This window comes from Haliaeetus leucocephalus, unplaced genomic scaffold, assembly GCF_000737465.1.
Source record: "Haliaeetus leucocephalus isolate CR32 unplaced genomic scaffold, Haliaeetus_leucocephalus-4.0 Scaffold932, whole genome shotgun sequence".
Classification (NCBI taxonomy): Eukaryota; Metazoa; Chordata; class Aves; order Accipitriformes; family Accipitridae; genus Haliaeetus; species Haliaeetus leucocephalus.
The window spans coordinates 143,808-165,274 of record NW_010973368.1 but is presented as its reverse complement, the minus strand read 5'-3'; the positions used below and the strand labels follow the sequence as shown (position 1 = coordinate 165,274).

The 21,467-nt window shown below is 38.1% G+C and overlaps 1 protein-coding gene across 1 annotated transcript in view; it reads right to left on the bottom strand.

Annotated features, from left to right (window-relative positions):
- Window positions 1–21,467, bottom strand: part of NPAS3 (neuronal PAS domain protein 3) — a 625,842-nt gene that overhangs the window by 520,508 nt on the left and 83,867 nt on the right. The window contains exon 2 of the mRNA XM_010583986.1: window positions 19,382–19,471. Within this exon, the coding sequence (XP_010582288.1) occupies window positions 19,382–19,471 (90 nt within the window). The remainder of the gene's footprint in view (window positions 1–19,381; window positions 19,472–21,467) is intronic.

Below are 21,467 nucleotides of genomic sequence, written 5' to 3'. Positions count from 1 at the left end.
AGGGGGGGGGGGTTTGTACAGTAGTGATGAGGACTAGTAATCCCCAGAAGATTCTAAGGACAAAAGGGATCTCCTTCAACTTCCTGAGAAAAAAAAGCACAGAATGCCTGATGAGGCTGCATTTATCTGGCCAGGTGAGCTTTGCTAGCTAATCAGGACCACATTCAAGACAGACACACAAGCCACTATGCATAAAAGCCATGAGAGCAATTCTCTGTGGGTTGGAAAACAGTATATGCTTTGCTGTTCCCCACAACAATTAGATTTTGAGCATTGATTTTATACAGTGATTACAATTAAGAGTCTTTCACTGCCTCTGACAATAATCTAACATATATTACTTTCCTCCTCTAATACCGGGATCACTAAACCAACTGGAGACTAGTGGCAAAATTCCAGGCAGAAAAGTCAAGGGATTCAACCAGCTAGTTTGAGAGTTAACTAGGAAAATTCAACCAGGATTACAGCCTCTCCAGACTTTGTAATTTTAACTAGTGTAAAAATTTATCTGAGGGTGTTTTTTGTTTGGTTGGGTTTTTTCCCCAGACCTTCCACTTACTTATAAGAAGCACGCAGCATTTCTCTGCAGCACCCTGTAAGCAATGATAGTGGGAGCCAAACATAGCTAAACAGTTCTGGAACTGTATTTACAAGCCAGACCTAACAAGCACCAACGGTTTCTCCATTCTGTTACACAATTATGCTTCTTGCCTGTCCTACACAAACCCCTTCAGGTACAGAGGGCAATTCAGTGCCCAAACCCACTCTGGCCGCTGATTTTTCTGCAAGGAGTTCTAGCACGGGTCCCAGTCTGAGAACTGTAATGCTGATTCTGCAATATTGATGTCTTTCTACCAGGAAGTTGACTGGGACCACCAACTCATTTCACACAGGCCATCCAGGAGCCATCGGATGATAATGGGTTTTAGTTTCCACCCACCTGGGCTACGTTCAAACTAGTGACCTAAGGTGAAGGTCTCCGCATCCCATTACCAAACCCTCAAGCCATTTAGTATCCTCATGTAGTAAGCATCTCCCTGCAGCATAAAGTTAAGAGACAGTAAAAATCTGTCTATTTCTGAAACCTGTTCTCAAGTACATGGTCAGTCAAAGCCTTTTGATATAAGTACATAAATATGAATTTTCAGGTATTAATTTGGCTGAATATTTTTCAGTCCATACAAAAAAACCCCAAAACTGTGCAAGGAAAAAAACAGATAAAAATTAAAATACAATATTCTTCCATAAAATCTGAAATGAATTGTTTATATAAACCAAAAGTTAATTATTGGTTTTATTAGATATTAAGTCTCTGCACAGTACTAATAAAAAGAATAAACCATCAGCAGGAATTTGAAAAAATATGTTAATAGTAATTCAAACAACATTACCAGTATTATCAAGACATTAAAGTATATCTATTTTTAATAAATTAAAGACCGAGCTACATGTAAATTATATGTTTAGCGTTTAATGCTATATTCACATTCAGTGTATTTTCTGTTCGCTAAAGCTAGTCTTTTTAATACACAGTTTAAAATATTAGGAACTGTAAATTATCTTGTGTGTTAAATATGCCAAGTACTACAGAAGTGTTAATTAATGTATTATTAAAACAGTTTTTAGGAGGAGTGAGAAGCTATTTTAAGCAGTATGGGTTTCAACTGGAGTAAATGCACATTCATTTGCAATGAGTTTAACAATTTATTAAAAATAGTCTTGTACTAAATAATATAAAAGGGTGGTTTGGCGGAGTGGGTGGGTTTTTGGCTTCTTTGTTGTTTGTTTGCTTTTGTTTTGTTTTGTTTTTTTTAATAAACATACCAAGTACTATGCTAGGTTAAAAAATACTTTCTTTGTAACATTCAGCCTTGAATTAATCAGATAAAGATGAAAGTGAAGAATTTTGCCAACAGTGTTTCTTACTAAACTCACTCAGTTATGCCTTTCAGCCTGGTATATTTTATATGAAGGATATCTTGTTAAAACAACTGTTGAAGGCAAGTCATGTCATATCAACCACACACCATACCCTATGGGAGCTCAAATATTCCAAATCTATGTTAATATAATCCTGCCACACAACTCAACTAAGGAAATACAGCAGGTTTTCAGTGACATGCAAGAGTTTATATGAAGCACCACATTATCTATATGTCTTCCAAAAAATGAGGTAAAGCCATAGCGAGGATTATGCTGAATCAATTTAGGAAGGTAAATATTGTTAACAAGCACCATAAAATAGCCTAGTAGATGATTCTAATCTCTATTTATCAACTAACAAGTAGGCTGCACTTCTCAATGCAGCTTCCAACAATATATCTGTAGGACAGCAATATTCTCTGGCTCAAGAGACCAATGCAACTTCTCAACAAGGGGTTTCAGGCTTTCCAATACAAGATTTACTATGCATTATGCCATGTGCTTCCACCATCCTTTTTCAAAGCGGTTTTAAAAAAGTGTGCTGCTTCTTGCCTCTCTAAATCTTTTGAGTGTGTTTTGCCATGGTCATGAGGACTCAGTGCAATTGTTCAGGACATCCAGAGTATCTTTTGGAATACTTCCTGCAAAGACAGAGTATTGCTCTTTGTAGGACTTTGAAACAGCAGAAACAACACACTTTTACAGTCATTTAGCTTTTGCTGAAAAAGAAAACAAAACAGGGGACTACAGGGGACCCGACAGAGCTACTGGAGTTTATGGGTTCTTTGCTACTTCTCTGTGTGACACCCAGAGCAGACCGAAAACTTCCACGTTACAAGGACCAGAAAGGTGGAAACAAATGGTCATGGAAATGCTTAAGAATTTTAGTAAGCTAGTCAATTATGAATCCTTGCCAAGAAAATCTTATTTTGTTTATTATTTGGGCTAGACCCCAAACCACTTTTTTTTTTTTTTTTTAATTAAGAAAAAAGCTAAACAACAAAAACTTGGCAGAGTCAATTCTCCTGTTTAACCAGGCCACTCAGCAGGCTGACATTCAGCTTTTAGACTGTATTTTTCAAAATATTTTCTCTTTACTGACAGAAGCTGCTATAAAAAATTTGTCTCGGCATCCAGCTGGTGATTGACGGCAGGGCCAGAGAGACTGCGGTAGGCTTAAGCAAGGGAAAAGAGCATTAGCTGTGCCACAGTGGTGAAGTAGTATGAGGTTTAGAAGCAACAATAAGGAGAGATAAAAGCACGTTCAGGACACGTTTCTGAGACAAAATAAAAGAACACTAATGATGAAATTATAGGCATGACATTAAAATCAAAGTCTAGAAACACAAAATAGATAAAAACAGAAAAAAAGCTTAAGATTCCATCCTGCTTTCCTTAAATTTTTCAATGGAAAAGAAGCAAATCCATCTTCTAGACCTGAAAACTCTCCACACCTTCCAGTGTACTGGAGTATCTGGCATCTCAATTTTGAAGTCACAAAAAGCCGTTTTCCCTGTCTTTGTGTCTCTGAGATTCCAATTTTTAAATCAATAAAATATTCTGGATTTAAAGATCATTATTTGATTCTAGCCCCTAAACAGACAATGGAGTTTTACCAAAATCCTGATATATTTAACCAAAAAATAGCCACAAGCACTCAGCAGTAAACACAGGTAAACTTAGTGTTTAAATCTGACTAATAACAACAAGCAGGAGCTTTGGGTCAGATTTGAATATTTTTGCCATTCAAAGGCCTACATTTTTGCTGTCCACAGAAGGAAGAAAACTGCACTTCACAATGAGGAAACCTTTCTTCATCCAAGAGAACCCCAGAAAAAAAACACGACAGAAATCCCCAAAACCCTGGAAAATCACAAAACAGAGTGTTCCACCTATCATTATAGAAGGGGCACAGAAGTGTTTTAACTAAGTGTTCCTCTGCTGTGCCCTGATTAACTCTGCAACTGATAATGCAATTAGCTACTTGCACAGGGCGGTTAAATCTCCCCAAATGAGTTTTCTAGATGGATATGGAACTCAAAGGCCTTGTTTTCTTTTCCAGAAGTGTTACAACTGCAGTCAGCACATGTTCAGTGTATCTGTAAAATCTAAACAGTAAGCTGGCATACAACAGTTCTTCCCTCTGATGCATAATACTGTGGCAGCCGTGGAAGACTCCTTTCCACTCACCTAGCTGTTGTGTTGGGTTTCACTACATCCACGAGCTTTTAAGCCTCCTCTAGTCTAAGAAAACTGTATCGCTGTCTTTAGTGATTTCCCTGGCACAATGACTAGGCATGGGCTTTCCTAGCTCCCCCTCCACGACAGCCTACTTTATTCCTGCAAGACAATGCTGGCCTTGTTCTCCAGCCGTTGGGAGCAGAAGCAAAGAGCTCTAACCCCTGTGGTTTTGAGCTCACCCCTTCCAGTAAATAAAAAAGTTGCAGCAAAAGATATACAGATTTTTCCATGGGTTCCAAAAACAAGTACCCTTTACTTTCACTAGCGCACAAGGCTTTAGACAATACCGCTCTCCCGTTTCCCGTCACCCATGAGAATTGTTTGGGCTTCGACCAGCGCCCTCTGAGGGCCGCAGGGCTCTCCCCTTTGCCTACGCCTCTTTCCCCTCACCACCCCAGCAGTCAGCCTCTGCCTGTGCTATTCTCTTTGGCCACGTTTCTTCTGCCTCGTCTGACTTTCAGCTAACCAGGGACCCTGCTCCTGCACCTTGCACAAGTTTCATTTGCCTCAGTAAGCATGTTATCCATTCAACCCTCCCAAGTCCAAGTCCAGGGATTGAGTGTCTCTGGCTCTACAGTTTTAAAGACTCGGAGTTAAGATGTGCTCTTTTCTCTACTGCTCTGACCACTCTTCCTATAAGCATGCTCTGAATCAAATGGGAATGATTTAACTTTCCTGTTGTACAAGTTTGTGTGTCCCTGAATACATATACATGCACACCAGTGTGACAACCAAATTCATACCTGTCTGCAGACGTAATTAGCTACTTAAGGCAAGCTGCAGGCTCATATGGTGATCTGCCCCTCCATACAAGCCACATGTACAGAGGGTAATCATCCTAAATAACTAGGTATTTGCACTTAATTTCTAAATTACAAACAGTGAACTTCTTTCCACTACAAATATTCTTTGACCCATACGCTCTGGATATTTTATATAGACTTTACACTGTATTATGACACATAGCTAAGAAAAGACAGAGTCTGCAGTAGATGTAAAATGCTACTGTTCCAATTAGACAGGATTTTACGCACCCAGGAGTTAGTGACTATGCAAGGCACAAGGCAAATGAGACACCGGTCTTACGGCAACTGAAATAGATAAAGGTAATAGCAGCTAGTATCTAATGAAGACCCATGCATCTCAAGAAAGGTAGATCTTATTGAATTTATATTAAATCCAATCTTCCTCTGACAATCTGGAAAAAAACAATTTCTAGAAAAAGCTACACAATTACTCCGCTAGGAACTGAAAACCAGAAGTGTGACCAGTGCTTTGGAAGAAAATAGAATTTTTGTCGAACCACTTTTTGTTTTCAGGAAATACTAGTGAGGCAGAAAGCAGTTGCTTGGGTTTTAAGGACATTGAAGACTTTAAATGACAAAAAAAAAATTTATTCAAGGTATCCAGGCTTTTTTCCTAACAGTTCTTGAAAGAAGATGGGGACATGGGCAAGGGAGTTAAAAAAAGAAAAAGGCTCATAGAAAACACACTCATGCACTGCGCACTTATAAAAATTGTTATCACATAGTAAAACATGTTTTTAGAAAATTCTCTTGTACATATACAAATCAAGATTTTTTTTCATCTGACTAAAATGAGGATAAAAAACCAGCATGATTTTCATATTCTAAATCTGCTTTCAAATACAACATTGAAAAAGCCACATGCCAAAAAAAAAAAAAAAATATCTGCAAGCAACAGCACGACAGTTCATTCTACCACAACATTTTTCTTCACCAGTGTGGTAAATTACAGTTCTGACCTAAATTTTCATATGTTTATTGAATGGATTGTTTACTACCATATAATAAACATTGTAACACCAGTATTTATGTTTTAACTAGTATTTTTTGAGTCCCTTGCACCTGAGGCCATAATCAAATTACACAGTACAGTTCCCCAATTACCTCCCTGCTTCATTATATTTACCTGCTTTTTCCCTGGCAGACGCTGTTTGCAGTGCCATCTGGAATGCACACTGTGGTCTCCCAAACACAAGCCTCAAGCCAGGGGAAACATTGTTGGAAGTGATGGGCACATTAAAACCAGTATCAGGCACAGCTTTACCTATCCAAGCACTCCCAACAGCTCTACAGAGTGCTGGTGTGCCTGCCATAACGAACAACGTACCCATCTTTCAAGGGCTGGACGTTAAGAACAGTGAGCATAAGCAGTGACAGAAGAAGCTATGGGGATAGCAATGAATAAACAGGAATGTGGGTTAGTGGTGGGGACAATTTCAAAATTGTCTCTCTGTACCAAAACATAAGCACAAAGTGGGGGGGGGGCAGGGGGGGACGGGGACAACGAACACTAATTGCCTGTTTATAGTTACTACTGCATTTGGCCTAAAATACAACAATTTTCTGTTCTTGATGTCATCTTGCTACCTTTATGCAATATGCAACACCCCTATCAACTCAAACTATATTTTTCATGCTAACGCAGATGTAAAATTTTGCTTAAACACAACAATAAAGGATTGATATTTGCATACATTGGATTTGGTCATCCAAGCTGAATTTAGTTATCTGTCAATCAAAAATATCTACACATAAGAGTCATCAAAGCAAGCCAGCCTGCAAAAGCCAAAAATATGGTATTGTGGGTACAAATAGGAGGGGTATGATGACCATCAGTAAGCACTTCTGTATTTACTTTGACATTTACAAACTAGCCTTAGGTAACCACATGGAAAAATGTTACAACAATATACAAATATTGATCTAGAACAAGCTACATACCAAAATGAATTTTAATATATTTCACCAAATCACCTCTTATCAAATATATATCTGTAAACAGATAAGCCTTACACCGTGCCTTTACAGTAAACACACTTAGAACATGCAGAGCAGCAACTCCTAGAGCAGAGGAGCCCTTGTAAAGCCCTACTTCCCTTTGCAGAGCCTGACATTGGATAGCATTTTCTGCTACACTCCAGCTTATTGCAAACATCCTAACTGCAGATGGGTAAAGAGTGTTCATAAGCAGCCAGGAGTGAGACCATACGCATCAGGAATGTGGTGTTCTCCAGTAGCAAGTAAAGGCAAACAAGAAGACTCCCACTTGTAACCATGAGCGCATTGCTGCCATGCCACAAAGTCCTTGTACTTAGATGCCTGCAAGAGGTGTATGGTCAGTGCTAACTATCCTTTAGAAAGCACCCAGGTGAGGAGGCTGTACAACTCTGGGAGCTCAGAAGAGGACTCCACCTCCTTAAACTGTTGCTGAGGAAAAGGGCACTTATCCTAATAAAAGTCAGTGCATTGAAGTGTCAGCCAATTCCCATATAAAAATGGTGCGACCACCTGTAAAACATGACATTTCTTCACCTTTCTTATGAATTCTTAAAAGATTCTAAAAGCAGAGTCTCCCTCAAATTAAGGCAGAAGCTCTATTCCTGATTTTCAACCTAAAATAGATGATACCTGGTGTAAACTAGGGGAAAAGATGAATAGTTCATTGCTTGGACTATTTTTACTCTTGTGAAGTAGGCATTGCTGCAGGAGTACATCAGAGTATCTAAGTAAGACAAATTTAAAAATGTTTAAAAATGTGGAGCGTACAAAAGTCAGAAAAAAGTTAACGTAATTTTTGACATTCTGGAATGTATTTCATTCCATTTAGTGACAACGTCAGTAATTAGGTTTCAGTTTAACCTCCATGAGACAACCTAGGCCTGGAGCGGTTGATTTGTGCTTCTTTTGACATCTCACAAAAGATCTGTTTATAACTTGCAAGTACATTTAGGGAGGAAGCGAGGTAAAAATAAGGCAACATCAACAATGTAAAAACCCTATCTAATGAAGTTGCCTTAACCTGTTTAGTAAACTTAACAGATTTTGCCCATTACACAGTACCATGCTCCCATAAGATATGAATCTACCAGCTATGAACTTCACAGCCATTCAGTAGCACTCTTTTATGGATGTTTATCTGATTCCATGCCTTTTCTAGCAATTTCAATGCCACAGTTATCACTGATGCTGATGCATGGTCTGGATGCATGCCTGATGCTCCCCAGGGTGATACGAATCAGAACTGCCTCTCTCTGTCACACTGAGTCCAGCGTGTAACATAACCATCACCAGTAATCAAGCAGCAATGCAGCGACTCTAAAAGCATGCCGTTACCCCTGGAAGCAAGAAGGCCTCCTGCTATGATAACCATAAAATGCTTTCTTAGGCATAATACCTAGGTGTTGCCCAAAGCACGCAGCAAGGCATTGTGCCTGGCTAGGTTATGATCACCAGACCTTTCACTTCAATTTTGGTTGAGAGATTTTTGAGGGGGTGAAAAAGCTCAGAATACTTTTGGAAAGTTTTCATTTACATCATTTGATTTTAAGGCAAAGCAGCTCAACCATGTGGGATTTAGCACTGTCACAATTAATCAGGCAAATCACAGCATCAGCAGGATTCTACGAAGACCAAAAGTGAAATATGTGAAATATGTGAAGCAACACAGAAGATTAGGTTTCTCACCCCTAATTTAAGTCTACAACAAGAATATCTCAAATGAAAAAAACCTAATTATATTATGAAAAATAGGATTGATTTTTAAATGCAGTACAGCTCTTGAGTCTCTTTATCCCAATGATTATTCACTACAAAGCCGTGGAACAACTAACGTCCCTTCAAATTCTACAATGGCAGTCCTATTTTGTTGAGCTTTGAAATCAAGAAAAGCGAATGACTAAAGTTAGAGGAGGTCTGCACTAGGAGCATTTTGCCAATAGAACAGTCTTGGTACACCACTGCGGCAAAGAACTAAGCATGTAATCAGCTATATCAGCAAAGGTCTGCTTTGGAATCATACGGGAAAATCACCACTTATTAGAAAAACAAGCAATATCACTAAAAGAACAGTTTTACAAGTAAAATAGTATCTGCTATAGAGATTTCTGCTGATGCAGCTTTGTCCAAGTGGGATACTACACCACTGAAATACCTGCAATTGACTAAGCTATACCAAAATATACTATAGACTTGGCTTGTGTTCTGCTCTTAATCTTAGCTCAGTACTTCACTCAAAATATTTTGATCATTTTCTCTCTCTCCTGAATAACAAAACCCACTCAATTCAAGTTGCCCAGTTAGCAAAACATGAATGTCCTTTTTAGTATAACGTCCAGCTCAAAATGTAGAGCATGGCAGCGTTCTTGAAGCAAAGAAAATACTGCCAGACAAAGCAACAGTACATGCTATACCAAAGCACAGTTATGATCAATACATTGATGAGTATTGGTCACTGATTATGCAGGTGACAGACTGCCTACTGTACAGCCTAGCTCAGGGAGCATCTGTGACCCTGTGGTGCTTCCAGACAGCCCTGGGAATAACAGGCTGCCAAACCCATCACGCCCTGCAGTGTGACTGGTTACACAAGCCATCTTACAGCTTGAAAATCTGCACTGCCTCCCTTTGCCTGGACTGTCTATATGTGCACCACCGAGAATTGCCAGCAGAGAGTACTCTCAGAAATGGCAGATTTTCCACTGGGGAAAGGGGAATGCACAACATCCCCTCTCCCTCAGCCATGTGAAGCAGCACATACAGTAGCTTACATGAAAGGATATGCAGAAGAAGGGGACAGTGCTAGTGTTCCCTCTCCTAACACCGTGATGACCTCCAATCTTAGAGGTAGCAAAGGTAATAATAATAGGTAGCAAAGTCCACTGCAGTCATGAGGCTTATGGAGCTACTGCCCTAGGCATGTAAGCAAGTCACTGGAATTCAGCAAGGTGGTGGAAAACTATACAGGACACTTCTAGGGCAGGAGACAATTGATCAATGCATAGAAATTCAGCAGCCCAAGAACTCCACAAAGATGTGTACGGGTCCTGGCTGCGAGTCAGCTGCGGAGGAAGCACACTGCAGTGTCACAGCCAGCTACGGACAGCTACATTAAATTAATTCATTCAACTGCTGCTATGTTCCCCACAGTCCATTTAGCTGACTTTTGTGCAGAGGTAGGGGAATTTCACCTCTTATATAGATGCAGCTGGAAAGACTTTACACACAAATTATTCCCAGTACACAACACATACTCCAAGTAGTGCAGCCTGATTAAATGGTACATGATACAGCATCTTAAACTACTCTGCACCACAGTCTGCAATCTCAAAGATGGCACAGACCCAACATCACTTATGAAACTGTAAGACAAAGTTCAATGCAACTATAACAGCAGAAGGTATCTACTTTCATGAGTCTCCTGTTGCTCAATGAGCAGAAAACATTGAAGTGTGACAGATTGAGGCTTTCCTTCTTGTTGATCAGATTTGTTGTTAGTATTTAGGAGAAATTTACTCCCTATTTACCAGAAATTAAAGGTGCATCTTAATTATATAATTTTGGGTTCATATGGTATTGCGGTTTTGTTGTTGCTGGGTTTTGATGGTTGTTTTTTTGGTTTTGTTTTGTTGTGGTTTTTGGGGTTTTTTTGTTTTTTTTTTCTAGAACACCACCACAGAATTGCTTTATACCTAAAAACGACATAAATTAAAAATTGTCACCTTCCTATTGCACTCAGGTAGAAGTATGCTTTACGCTTCCATTGTCTTTTTCCCTAAAATGATTATATTTTCTTTCTTTTCAAAAGTGTGTGTATGTATGTGCACATATGTATATGTGCATGCATGAACATGGAACTTTAAGACCATAAACACCTGACAAATGTTGTAGAATAAAAAAAATTCATTTTACAAAATGTAACATAAGTCTTGTTTTCTGTATACCAGTGTGAGGTGATGCAGACTTCGCTAAATCTTTGCATGTTTTAACTGGAGCAGTATTTGTCTTAAATGGAAAGCAAATCAGTGTAAATACTTTAAATTGACTACAGATACCACTATCATAGAGGAATTTTACCAGGAAGTCAACAGTTTTGTCATAGATAAGTCAGAATTTTAGTGATATTGCTGTATCTGGGTGTGAAAAATTAGTTGTGTCATTTTTGTATCATGAAGCCCTATGGCTAGCTAGGAGAATTAATAGATTGCTGAACAACTTAAGCCTTAAACTTAAGCCAGGTACAGTGCTGCACAGGTGTGCTAAGTAGCCAACTTAAAGGAAAAAAAATTCTTCAGAGCATGATTTTGAGATTTGCTGAAAGGAATCCTTTTGGGAGGTGGAAGAAAAACAAGGGACAAAATGTTAGCCAAAAGCTTCATTTCTGGTAAACTCTGAACTTATTTTTCAATAAAACATTACACTTGATGACTTCATTATCTAATCTTCTAGTCACCTGAAAAGCAGATTTAGTTCTAAGTAAAACCATCATTTGGAAAAGAAGTTTAAAACAACTCATTTAGGAAGAAAACTAATATGAAAGATTTTAGGGTTTCCAAAAACCACTTCTTTGCCCTTCCTTCTGGCTAAACAGATTCACTAAATTTGCTAACCATTTGCAAATAATCTAGCTTTGTTTCCAGAAATAGCTTTTTTTTTAAAAAAAAAAAAAAAGGAAAAAAAAAAGGCATTCACCAGTAGCCATCACTACAGACACACAAATTTTCAAGGGAGAATTGTCTTCTGTATTTCAACAACATCACTATGCAAAACAAGCCTCACATTACTTCAAAGAAAGGCTGCAGCCATCTCATACTGCTGCAAGTGAAGAGAGTGTGCTCATGACTCACTGCCCCTGTTTGGTTGCAACTCATCAGTGCTGGCAGCCCTAATCTGCTCCCAGCCATTATGACCAGCAGCTCTGAAATATGGATTAGGTCTACCCCACGTACTCGTGCAGGGAAAGAACTCCTTGAGCCCTTTATTCCCTACGGAGTACCTGTGCAGGAGAATAAATCAGTGATGTGAAAGAAAACATAAAATCCTTCCCAGTAAAATTTGCAGATGACACAGAAGATAATAAAATGGTAAATACCAGGGAGTTGTCAGTTCCACAGATTGCATGGCAGTCTGGGTTCACCTGAATAAGATGTGTTTTAACACAGCTGAGCACAAAGCTGTCTATCTCGTAACTACAAGCACAGATTCCAAACAAAGACAATGTAACAACCTGGGAAGAGGCATATGGATTATGGTGGATAACCAAATTAGTATTAGCCTACAGTGCAATACCCTCGCTAGAGCAGCAAAAAAGATCCTCTGATGTACAAGGAAGTAAACACGGAGTAGCAATTGGATAGGATTATATAAATCACTACCAGTGTTGAGACAGAGAATCTTTGTTTCAAACAGCACGTAACAACGTGGTTCTAGTTTGTATCTGTGAGCCCTGAGCACTACCACAGGAACAACTAATAGACTATACCAGTATTCAAACTAGGAAGACTTCATCAGACAGCTACAAGAGGCATTCAAATTCTGGAAAACTTGCCTTGCTAAGAATGAGAAACCTGTGTCAAAGAAGAGGATAAGCTATCGCTGGGTTACTGTCTACAAATATCTAAACGGGCAGAGGAAGAACTGAGGAGTATCATGAATATCAACAGCAGACTTTTCAGCTTCTTAATGCTGGATTTGGTATGTTTCTGCTACATAAAAGCTAGAAAACTTCAGACTAAAAATGAAGTAACAATACTTTAACTAACAGTAAGTACAGTTCATCTAAAGAAAGGCAGGAGTTTCTTTCACCTGAAGTTGTATAATCAGTATTTTCCTTCTAAAAAGGACCAGAAGTTGCAAGACTGTGTTACTGTCTTATATTGCTCTTTTAAATTAAAAGATGGCAAAGAGTTGGAACTCTACCTTTCAAAACATACCTAAAATGCTCCAGGATAGCTTTGTTACTGCAGCTCATGGCACTTACACAAGCTTTAGGGCAGGTATTTGGCTAGCTCCTTATATTTGAGGGATAATAATTTCCCCTTCCCCCAGGCTGTGGAATGATCATATAAACTGTTAGTAAGCCAGATGAACTTGTTATCTTGCTCACTGCTTCCCCAAGAAATATTTTGGATATACTTGGTATTAATGCTTCTGTATTTGTGCAAAGCAGCAAGTTACTGGAAGAGCATGGGAAAAGCAAAACCTTGCTGAATACACAGAGTAGCTCAGTCACAGATAATTTTAATTGATCTCTCCATTTCAGAAACCAGTAACATGACTCGGGGCAGGCGGTGGTGGTGGTGTGTGGGAAAGACCACCACCCCCACCCCCCCAAAAAAACAGAAAACAAACAACACAAAAAAACCCTTCATATCTGAAATAAAAGTGAAATGCAAAAACAATTTCTGTAGACTATTAAAAAACCTGTCTTAAGAGGGAATTAGCAGACTGACTAATATGCTACTGAAAGGGTGTGGTTAAGGGACCTGAAGACCCAGTCAGTTTAACATGGATTGCGTGCAAGACAGCAAAAGGTAATTGCCTAATTGGTCAACTGACCAATACTAAATTCACCTCAGGATTTAACTCAGAATAGATATTACAGTTAGATACTGCAAAGCTTAAGTGAATCTTCAAAATTTGTCCTGAAATATAAACTGAATAGTATTTTGTAAAACCTAAACATGGCCCTTTGTTATTCAGTAGAAGAAAATTTTCAGGTAATATGTATGCATCGCACCTATTCTCTATTCAGGCTATGTTCCATTAATCTCAAAGTAAAATTTTAAAGTCAGTGCAACATCTAACTGTGTCATAATAGAAATAGAAGTATGACAAAATTCTGTTATTGAAAAATTATGTTTTTTGAGTGCTGTTCTCTCAAATGCTCCAATCAGCCAAGGATTAGATGCTCAACTTAATGCTAGCCAGTGATCATTAATCATTTTAAAGTGGCACAGCTAATCTCATTTCTTACCCAGAGAAAGCCCGCTCTCATATCTTACATGTAGGGAGACATTGGCTCACTTTTGGATGTGTTTCAAACTTGGTTAAAGACTTTTTTCCTTCCTGCAAAAATTATCTAGAACAGCTCAGCTCAGAGAACCCACAGATATGCTCAAAGCTATACAAAGGTGAGAGCAGAGGTAGGGAGGTGTGACAGGGATAAAGTTTTGCCAGGCAGCCTCACACAGGCTGAAAGAATCAGGTGATTTACATTAAAAGGCCTGTTTCATAAGTTAGCAGTGGCTTCTCTGCCATTTGCTGATAAAGAATGAATTAGGTTATTAGCTTTCAATGCTTTCTAAGAAGAGGTCAAATTTATGAAGAGGAGATATGTAGAATCTTCTTCAAATACACCTATTAAATTCACATTGCGAGGAGAAAAATCAAAATCTGAAGTGAGGGAACACCACCGGAAAGAAAGATCCACTGTGCAAGAGGATAGGGGCCTCTCCTTCCTGTTTTACTAGAGTAGATCAAACTAAACAGCAACTTCTTCAGTATGTTCTCTCTTAGGTTAAGCCCTAAACATGGGATACTGAAGCCATTGTTGGAAAAAAAACATGTACCCTACAATATTAGCTTGAATGTTGTCCTACGTGTTATGTGTTTTCCCCACAGCTAAAGCAATTGTTTCAAACTACTGTATCTTTTCCTCAGCTATATGATATCAGAGGAGTCAAGATACATAAAGAAAGAGTCTGAAAAGTCTTACATCTTTCCAAGTCAATTTATGTGCAACACCACAACTAAGAAACAAAAAGATGGAAAAAGATAATGAGCTTTCAGCCATTACCAACTTCTCCATGCTGCTTAAATGGCTGTACTGACCAGAACCAGCATGCCCAGCTGCAGAGGAGCCATCGGGGGTTTTAACCCACTTTGTCAAAGTGGTTAATCTCCATTTCAAACCATTAGCTCCTCCTCTGCAGGTCTTTTACTGCTTTGTCCACATTCAGGTGGTGATGAGCACTGCAGACCACTTCAACAACCCTGAGAAATCCTTCATTTTCTCATGTTCTATATCTGGTTGAATTCCCTCACTAGAAACCCTGGGAGAACTATTTGGCCCATTTATGTGTACATTCTCATTTGTATTGTCTACTAGGGCCATAAGATTTCTTGGGCGTACAAAGCAATTCTGTTTTATCCATTTGATAAATACAAAAATCTTAATTTAAACCTTAGAGGCTGACAGGAATGGTTTTGCCTTGTGCCTCCTTTTCTCAGTTGTACAAATATTATGGGTTTGAGTCAACATATAGTCTGAGGGGAGCTTATTTTGGTCTGTTAAGTTTGGATGTTTTGAGTATTTACAGGCTCAGGATGATAATGTGTGTATGACCAAGCTACACCTTCCAGGACAAACTGCTCTGCTTCTTAGACTGGAATCAATGAGCCTTCTGTTCTGTGTTCATTTCACTAACTTGCAGAGAAATGAAAGGAAAAGAGCTAATAAGACCATAGCTGTATTTCTGGGATTTAAATGAGCAAGGTGTTTTCCTTACACATTTATTGCATGCTCTTGATTTCAGAAGAAATACCTTAATGTAGAACTCTTCCCTATTCTCTATACTCCTGAAGAGAGACATGACCTTTAAGTCTGCTTAATATGGACAGGAAGAAATGAGGCAGAGATGATTCTTCCACTCTTGCTTTGGAAATAGCATACAACAGCCACCAAACTGAGAATTTCCCCTCACAACCCAGGTGATACTCTGAAGGGCCACTTTATGAATGGAACAACTTCCAGGCTGAGAACAAAAAAAACCCTGAGGTACCTTCCGCTTGTACACAACAGAGACTCCCTACAGACAAGCAAAAAACCCCTATTCTTGACATGCCATTACTCCTTGTAATTTAGCAACAAATAAAACCTGAGCGTGGGCAGGGAGCTGTGCTCCTCTTCAGCTGTCTCTGGAGATCATCTGACTGGGCTTTGTTCACTGTTTGACACTCCATAAAGGTGAACAAGAGTGCAAACCATAGGTGTCCGAGCAAGCAGAAGAAAGGATTTTCAACCTGGGCAAGAAGGAAAAGCCTTGGCAGTTTCGTTATAGTGAAGTAGCTAGAACTGAACAAGAAGTATTTCTTTTTGTTGTCAATTTTGTTTGACATTGCAGAAGAGCCTGGACATTCCTGGCTACAGCTGTGGGACTGGAAAAGGGGAAATATTCAGGAATTGATGGACAGCTGTACTGCAGGCCAGTAACTGAGAGGCCTCTGGTTTTACCTCCATAGCTCGAGACTTGTCATCTACTTCAAAAAACACTATGGTAAAATCTTTCAAGAATGCTTGGTGTGTTAGTCTCTACTGCTAGTGAACACAGAAACAATTTGTAATTATTTTCAAGCTTACTTTAGAGCTTTTTAAAAAGCATATTTATATGCTTAGCCACCTAAAACAACACAGAGCTATGGCAACCAAGGTGGTGGACAATGCAGGGGGGAAATACCTGTTCTTTTGCCAACAGCTGTTGAAACTCTGTGTTCCTCACTGTTCCAAGCAGGATAGGTAGCAGCAGCTATGAGACTCAATTGCAAGAGGATCATACATAGCCTAGAGTCATCTGTATTAAAATATTTACTATTTTGCCTATTTTATGTATATTAGCTAATATAATCATTAGTCCAGCTCCTCAGGAGCTTATGTTGCAAAAAGCTTTTTGCATTTTTTTTAATTAGTACTATAATGTATTTACTAACCTACACCTTTAAGAACTCTTACAAACTGTTATTTCTAGTATGTGTTAGCACTAAGATCTGACTAAAAAAGGTTACTTCCCCATATGTTTTCTGAAAAGTATTATTGGAGTAGAAGATTGTGGTATGATCCTTTCAAATTTTTTTACAGAAATGAACAGAATATCTTGATTTCAACTGCTAAGTAGCTTTACAGAAAATACCTTTACTATGTACATGGTTAAGCATAAATCCAGAGTAGACTTTGTGTAATACTTTTAATTTTAAAATGAGTTGGAGACAAAACAGTCAAGCTCCCAAATCCATGATTTTGTTACCTGTCCTACTCTGTACAGCCAGTCCTTAAAATTCCTTTAACTCTCAGAATAAGTAGTCTGCTGTTTTGTGTCCAGCCCAGAAGTTATCCTACAGGAGAGAGGAGGGTCACCCAGCCCTTTCTGTTGACCACCAATGGCCTTTCTACATCCATTTTCCCTTCCCCAATCTAATCAGGGGAGAGACTGAGCCTGCCTAAGAGATACACATAAACTTGTAGGTCCAAATGTTCATATGTCTTCTAGCACTAAAGTATACATTTTAAAAGTGTCATGAAAATAGTTTGATTTTTTTTTGGTCTTGATTAGTCAGTTTTCAGTAACTTGTTATATCATTGGAAATAAATTACTATGGGAAAAAGTACCAAAAGCATCCATTGGGAAGAAGACAGAAAGAATGCCTCAGAGAGCTTAAATAACGTGGAAGCACCACCAAGAGAAAATTTCACAAATCAAAAAGCACTCTATATCTTCTGTAGAAAGACATAGCTGTTAGTTTTCCAAAATAATCCACACTTTTTACAAGTGAGGTGAACTGGGCTATAATACTTCAAAATTCACATTTCAGGAATGACAAAACAGATGTCAAAATCAACACTGTTTCATCAACCAGTCTGATTTTTGGATTTTGCCTTTTTTTGAAAAGTTATTTAGCCAATGCCTATTTGCAATTGTATACCTACTTGTAAGTAAACATTTACTATTCCATTTTGTGGTTAGCACAGCTAACTTAACTATACTGACTATAAATTCTACCTAATTTAAAAACTAATATTATCAACTATGTTGCAGAATTTAGAGTGAAGCCGTTGCTGTATTTAACACTCATGACAAACTGTGCCAAGTTGTCTTATTTCCACAAAGTTTCAAAATCTTAAAGTTGTTCTAAAAACTGATATAAATAGTGCACAACAAATCTGCTTCATACATTTAAACAAACAAATACATTTTTACAGTTACTGAACTGAAGTTACAAGAGAAGTAAAATCACTGAAGTTCTATCATGACATTTAAAATCATGCTATATCTAGACTGCTTCAGTTACCCTTTTTGGAGAGATAGAAGGGAAAACCATCAAAAATTCAAAAAGTGCAAGAAACACTTATAAGCCAATGTAAAATCATGAATAAATCATATCTCACACCATAAGTAGCCATTCACAAAACAGCCAAGCAAGAGGTCAGATTTTCATTTTGGCTTGCCAAGTTACATTGATGCTGTAATTATATCAATAAATCTAGATTTTTCTTTTCTTCTCACTTGTAAACCAAAATGATAGTCATTTACACTGAAGTAACAGCTTTTACTGATGTGGTTGGACCTATTACTAAAAGAAAATATTCAGGATACAAGCATCAGGTTATGGAATAAAAAGAGAGGATGAGAGAATATGACCTAAAAACATAATGAGTTTGACTGCCTTGCCAAAGAAACATTTTGTTGCAATGCAGAGTACAATTGATTTTTAGAAGTTAAGGGTTTTTTGGAAAATGAAATCTGTTACACACAAGATGACGATGGTAACACCAGGATACGAGACAAGAATATAGTTGGAGTGTGAAAAGTAAACACTAAGTGACAGAAAGCAGTTTCAAAATCCAGCAAGATAGCAGTAAATTCATAATGCATTGCAATATATTAAAGCAAAAGTCATCTACAATATACCTGTCAAATATATACTTTTCAATTCTATGTAGAAACAGATTATTAAATCCTGACTACAGTAAAATAGAAACTTTACTGATCGCAAAAGTAACAGAAGTCAAGCACATTGCATTTGCCTGCCCACAGCAATAGCAGTTTTGTCAGGAGCACCAGTAACGATCTTGAGTTACGCACAAAAGCAGGCTCTGTTAGGGCAACGGACAAAGGCAAATGACTGCAAAACAAGAGGACTCAACTTCAATTTAACTGTCCTGTAAGGTACATACTAATTAGCTGCAAAGCTCTGAAATCCTAGCTAGCATGTTAAGTCTGCTACATGACAGTATAATTTGACTTCTTAAAGGATTATGCAAATTACAACTCATCATTCCATTACACAACTGAAAAAAGTGACAGCTAATTTATACATAACACACCTTTCAAATCCCTAAGATGTGAAGCACCTGTGCAATACATTTTGCCTAGATTTTCTCGTGTATACATTCTTGTTTATTGCACTGTACAGAAGCATACCTAAGAGATTTAGTAAAGTCTTAGAGGTTTTTTTATTTCTTTTTAGCTTTTAGAGCACAATCTCAAAGAATTAAACAACATATTTCTGTCCCTGCTGTAGAGGTTTTGCACACAAGTAGAAGTGTACGGTTTCAACACACGTGTAATTTCTGAATAGCGGGAGAGCACGAGCACTAAATGCACGAGCTAGAGGCAAGACTCACACAGATTTCAACATACTTCTGGTAGGTAGATTCACAGTAGATTCCGTCATATCGGTAGATTTTCCTACATTCTGATTGGTTGGGCAGAGGATGCTGGACAGTTATTCTGTAGAGGCATCAAAAACAGATAGACATGACTAGAAGTTCTCTACAGGTAACTGTAATGCAGGACAAATCAGTATGTTGAAATTGATTTTTTTTAAATTTTATTTTCAAATTAAACACCTTTCTGATCTCTTTAAAAAGAACTGCCTTGTGCACATAACATCCAGAGTTTCCACTTTTCAAAATTTGCACTGAGAGTAAACTAAACTTCAGTTCTCCACAAGAACGGTATTTTTTTTCCCATCAAATAAAAGTGGAAGAGGTAAAGAATTTTATGAACCAAATTGATACTTCACATGGTTTGTGTATATACAATAGTGCTTATAAAATTGATTATTTATTGTTTATTGTTGCAATCCTTCCCCAGGCAGAACATCCATTTATATCAGTTGGGAGTTTGTCCAGACAAAGACCAAATAACCCTCCAATTTAAAATGTCAACAGCAATTCTCACATTTGCACAGAATGAGGATGTTGTGGCATTACGAGGACTGTGATTGAAGGTGCTCAGCACCATCTGAATAATGCCATATGTTCTCGGATCAACTGAAAGAAAATGAAAGTGATTGGCAGCAATCAGGAGGTGCGCAGCATCTTGTAAAATCAGGCCCTAAAAGATTTGTCAATCATTCTATTATTCATCCCTCCCCAACTCCCTGTTAGCAGAAAATATAATTTGGCTATAAAAATTCAATGTTGTTTTTAAAATATACTTGGGAATTGCACACAAAACAGTACCCACCAATTCCCCCCTCCCCCCCCCCGAATAAAACCACATTTTAGATGCTTTTGTATCTTCCACAAATTAATACTTTTTTCCCCCTTTTAATATAATGGTAGTTCACTAGAGTAAGTATTAGTTATTTGAGAAATTTTACACATTTTTCAAATGTAGCATTTTAGGCTGTGAATTTTTTTTTAAATAAATATTCTTGTCAATATAGAATTATTTTTTATTATTATTATTATTATAGTATTAAATCTATATAGCTCTAAGCTAGTCTTGTTTTTTTAAAATCACATATTTGTTTCAACAGTAATTTGAGACTGGGGGTTTGAGAAAAAAAAAAAAGAAAGTATCATTATCCAGGAACAAGCTTTACAAAAAAAAAAAAAAAAAAGGAAAGTTATCTACTGTGGAAACTGAGGGCCTTCCTCAATAAGACTGCACCTACACACACTGACAAGCGCACACCATTTCATGTCTTAACAGCCCTGGTCCCTTGCTTATTTAAATTGGAAACCTGGTCTGAGCATGCCTCAGCACTGTTTTTGGCCCATGGGAACCCACATGCAGAAGGGAGGAGACAGCTACATGATGAAGGCAGGACCAAACACCTCCAAATCCTGGGATATTCCTGCATTCACCAATTAAGGCATCGATAGAGAGACTTATTTATTGTGATACCCAGGGCCTTTAAGTTAGATGCCTAAGCACCATACATAGTGTATGAGGAAAGCTAAGTATCTTAAAATGGGATTTACAACACAAGTGCTATCTGCTAAAAAAGAAATCCAGAAGAGGAGAGTTTCTTCTATGGTGTTTGTGCCTGAGACAAACACTTCACTCTGGGTCACCCAGAAATGCCTACATCAAAGTGAGTTCAAGGCTCAAAACCTTCAGTGCACTGTCACATTGGCTGACCTATGCTTCAACTTTAACTCCCCCCCGCTCTTTTTTTTTTTTTCTTTTTAAACAAGACTAGAAGAGATGCCTGTTTTTACACAGCTTCAGCAAAGACATGGGAGAACTAGGCCCTCTATGCCTCTCAGCCAGAGGAGTTTCAAACATACATCCCGCACAGCTCCAAAGACTGCCACAGGCTCCTTGATAACAACTATGCTAAAGCAAGGGACATGTTAAATCCTCCTGCTAAAACAATGGTACTATTAAAAAAAAAAAAAATAGAGAAAAAAAAATCAGGATTCATTGGATGAAAGAAAGGGAGCCAGTGAGAGCATGTTATATTAAGATTCATTCAAAAACTCATAAGCAG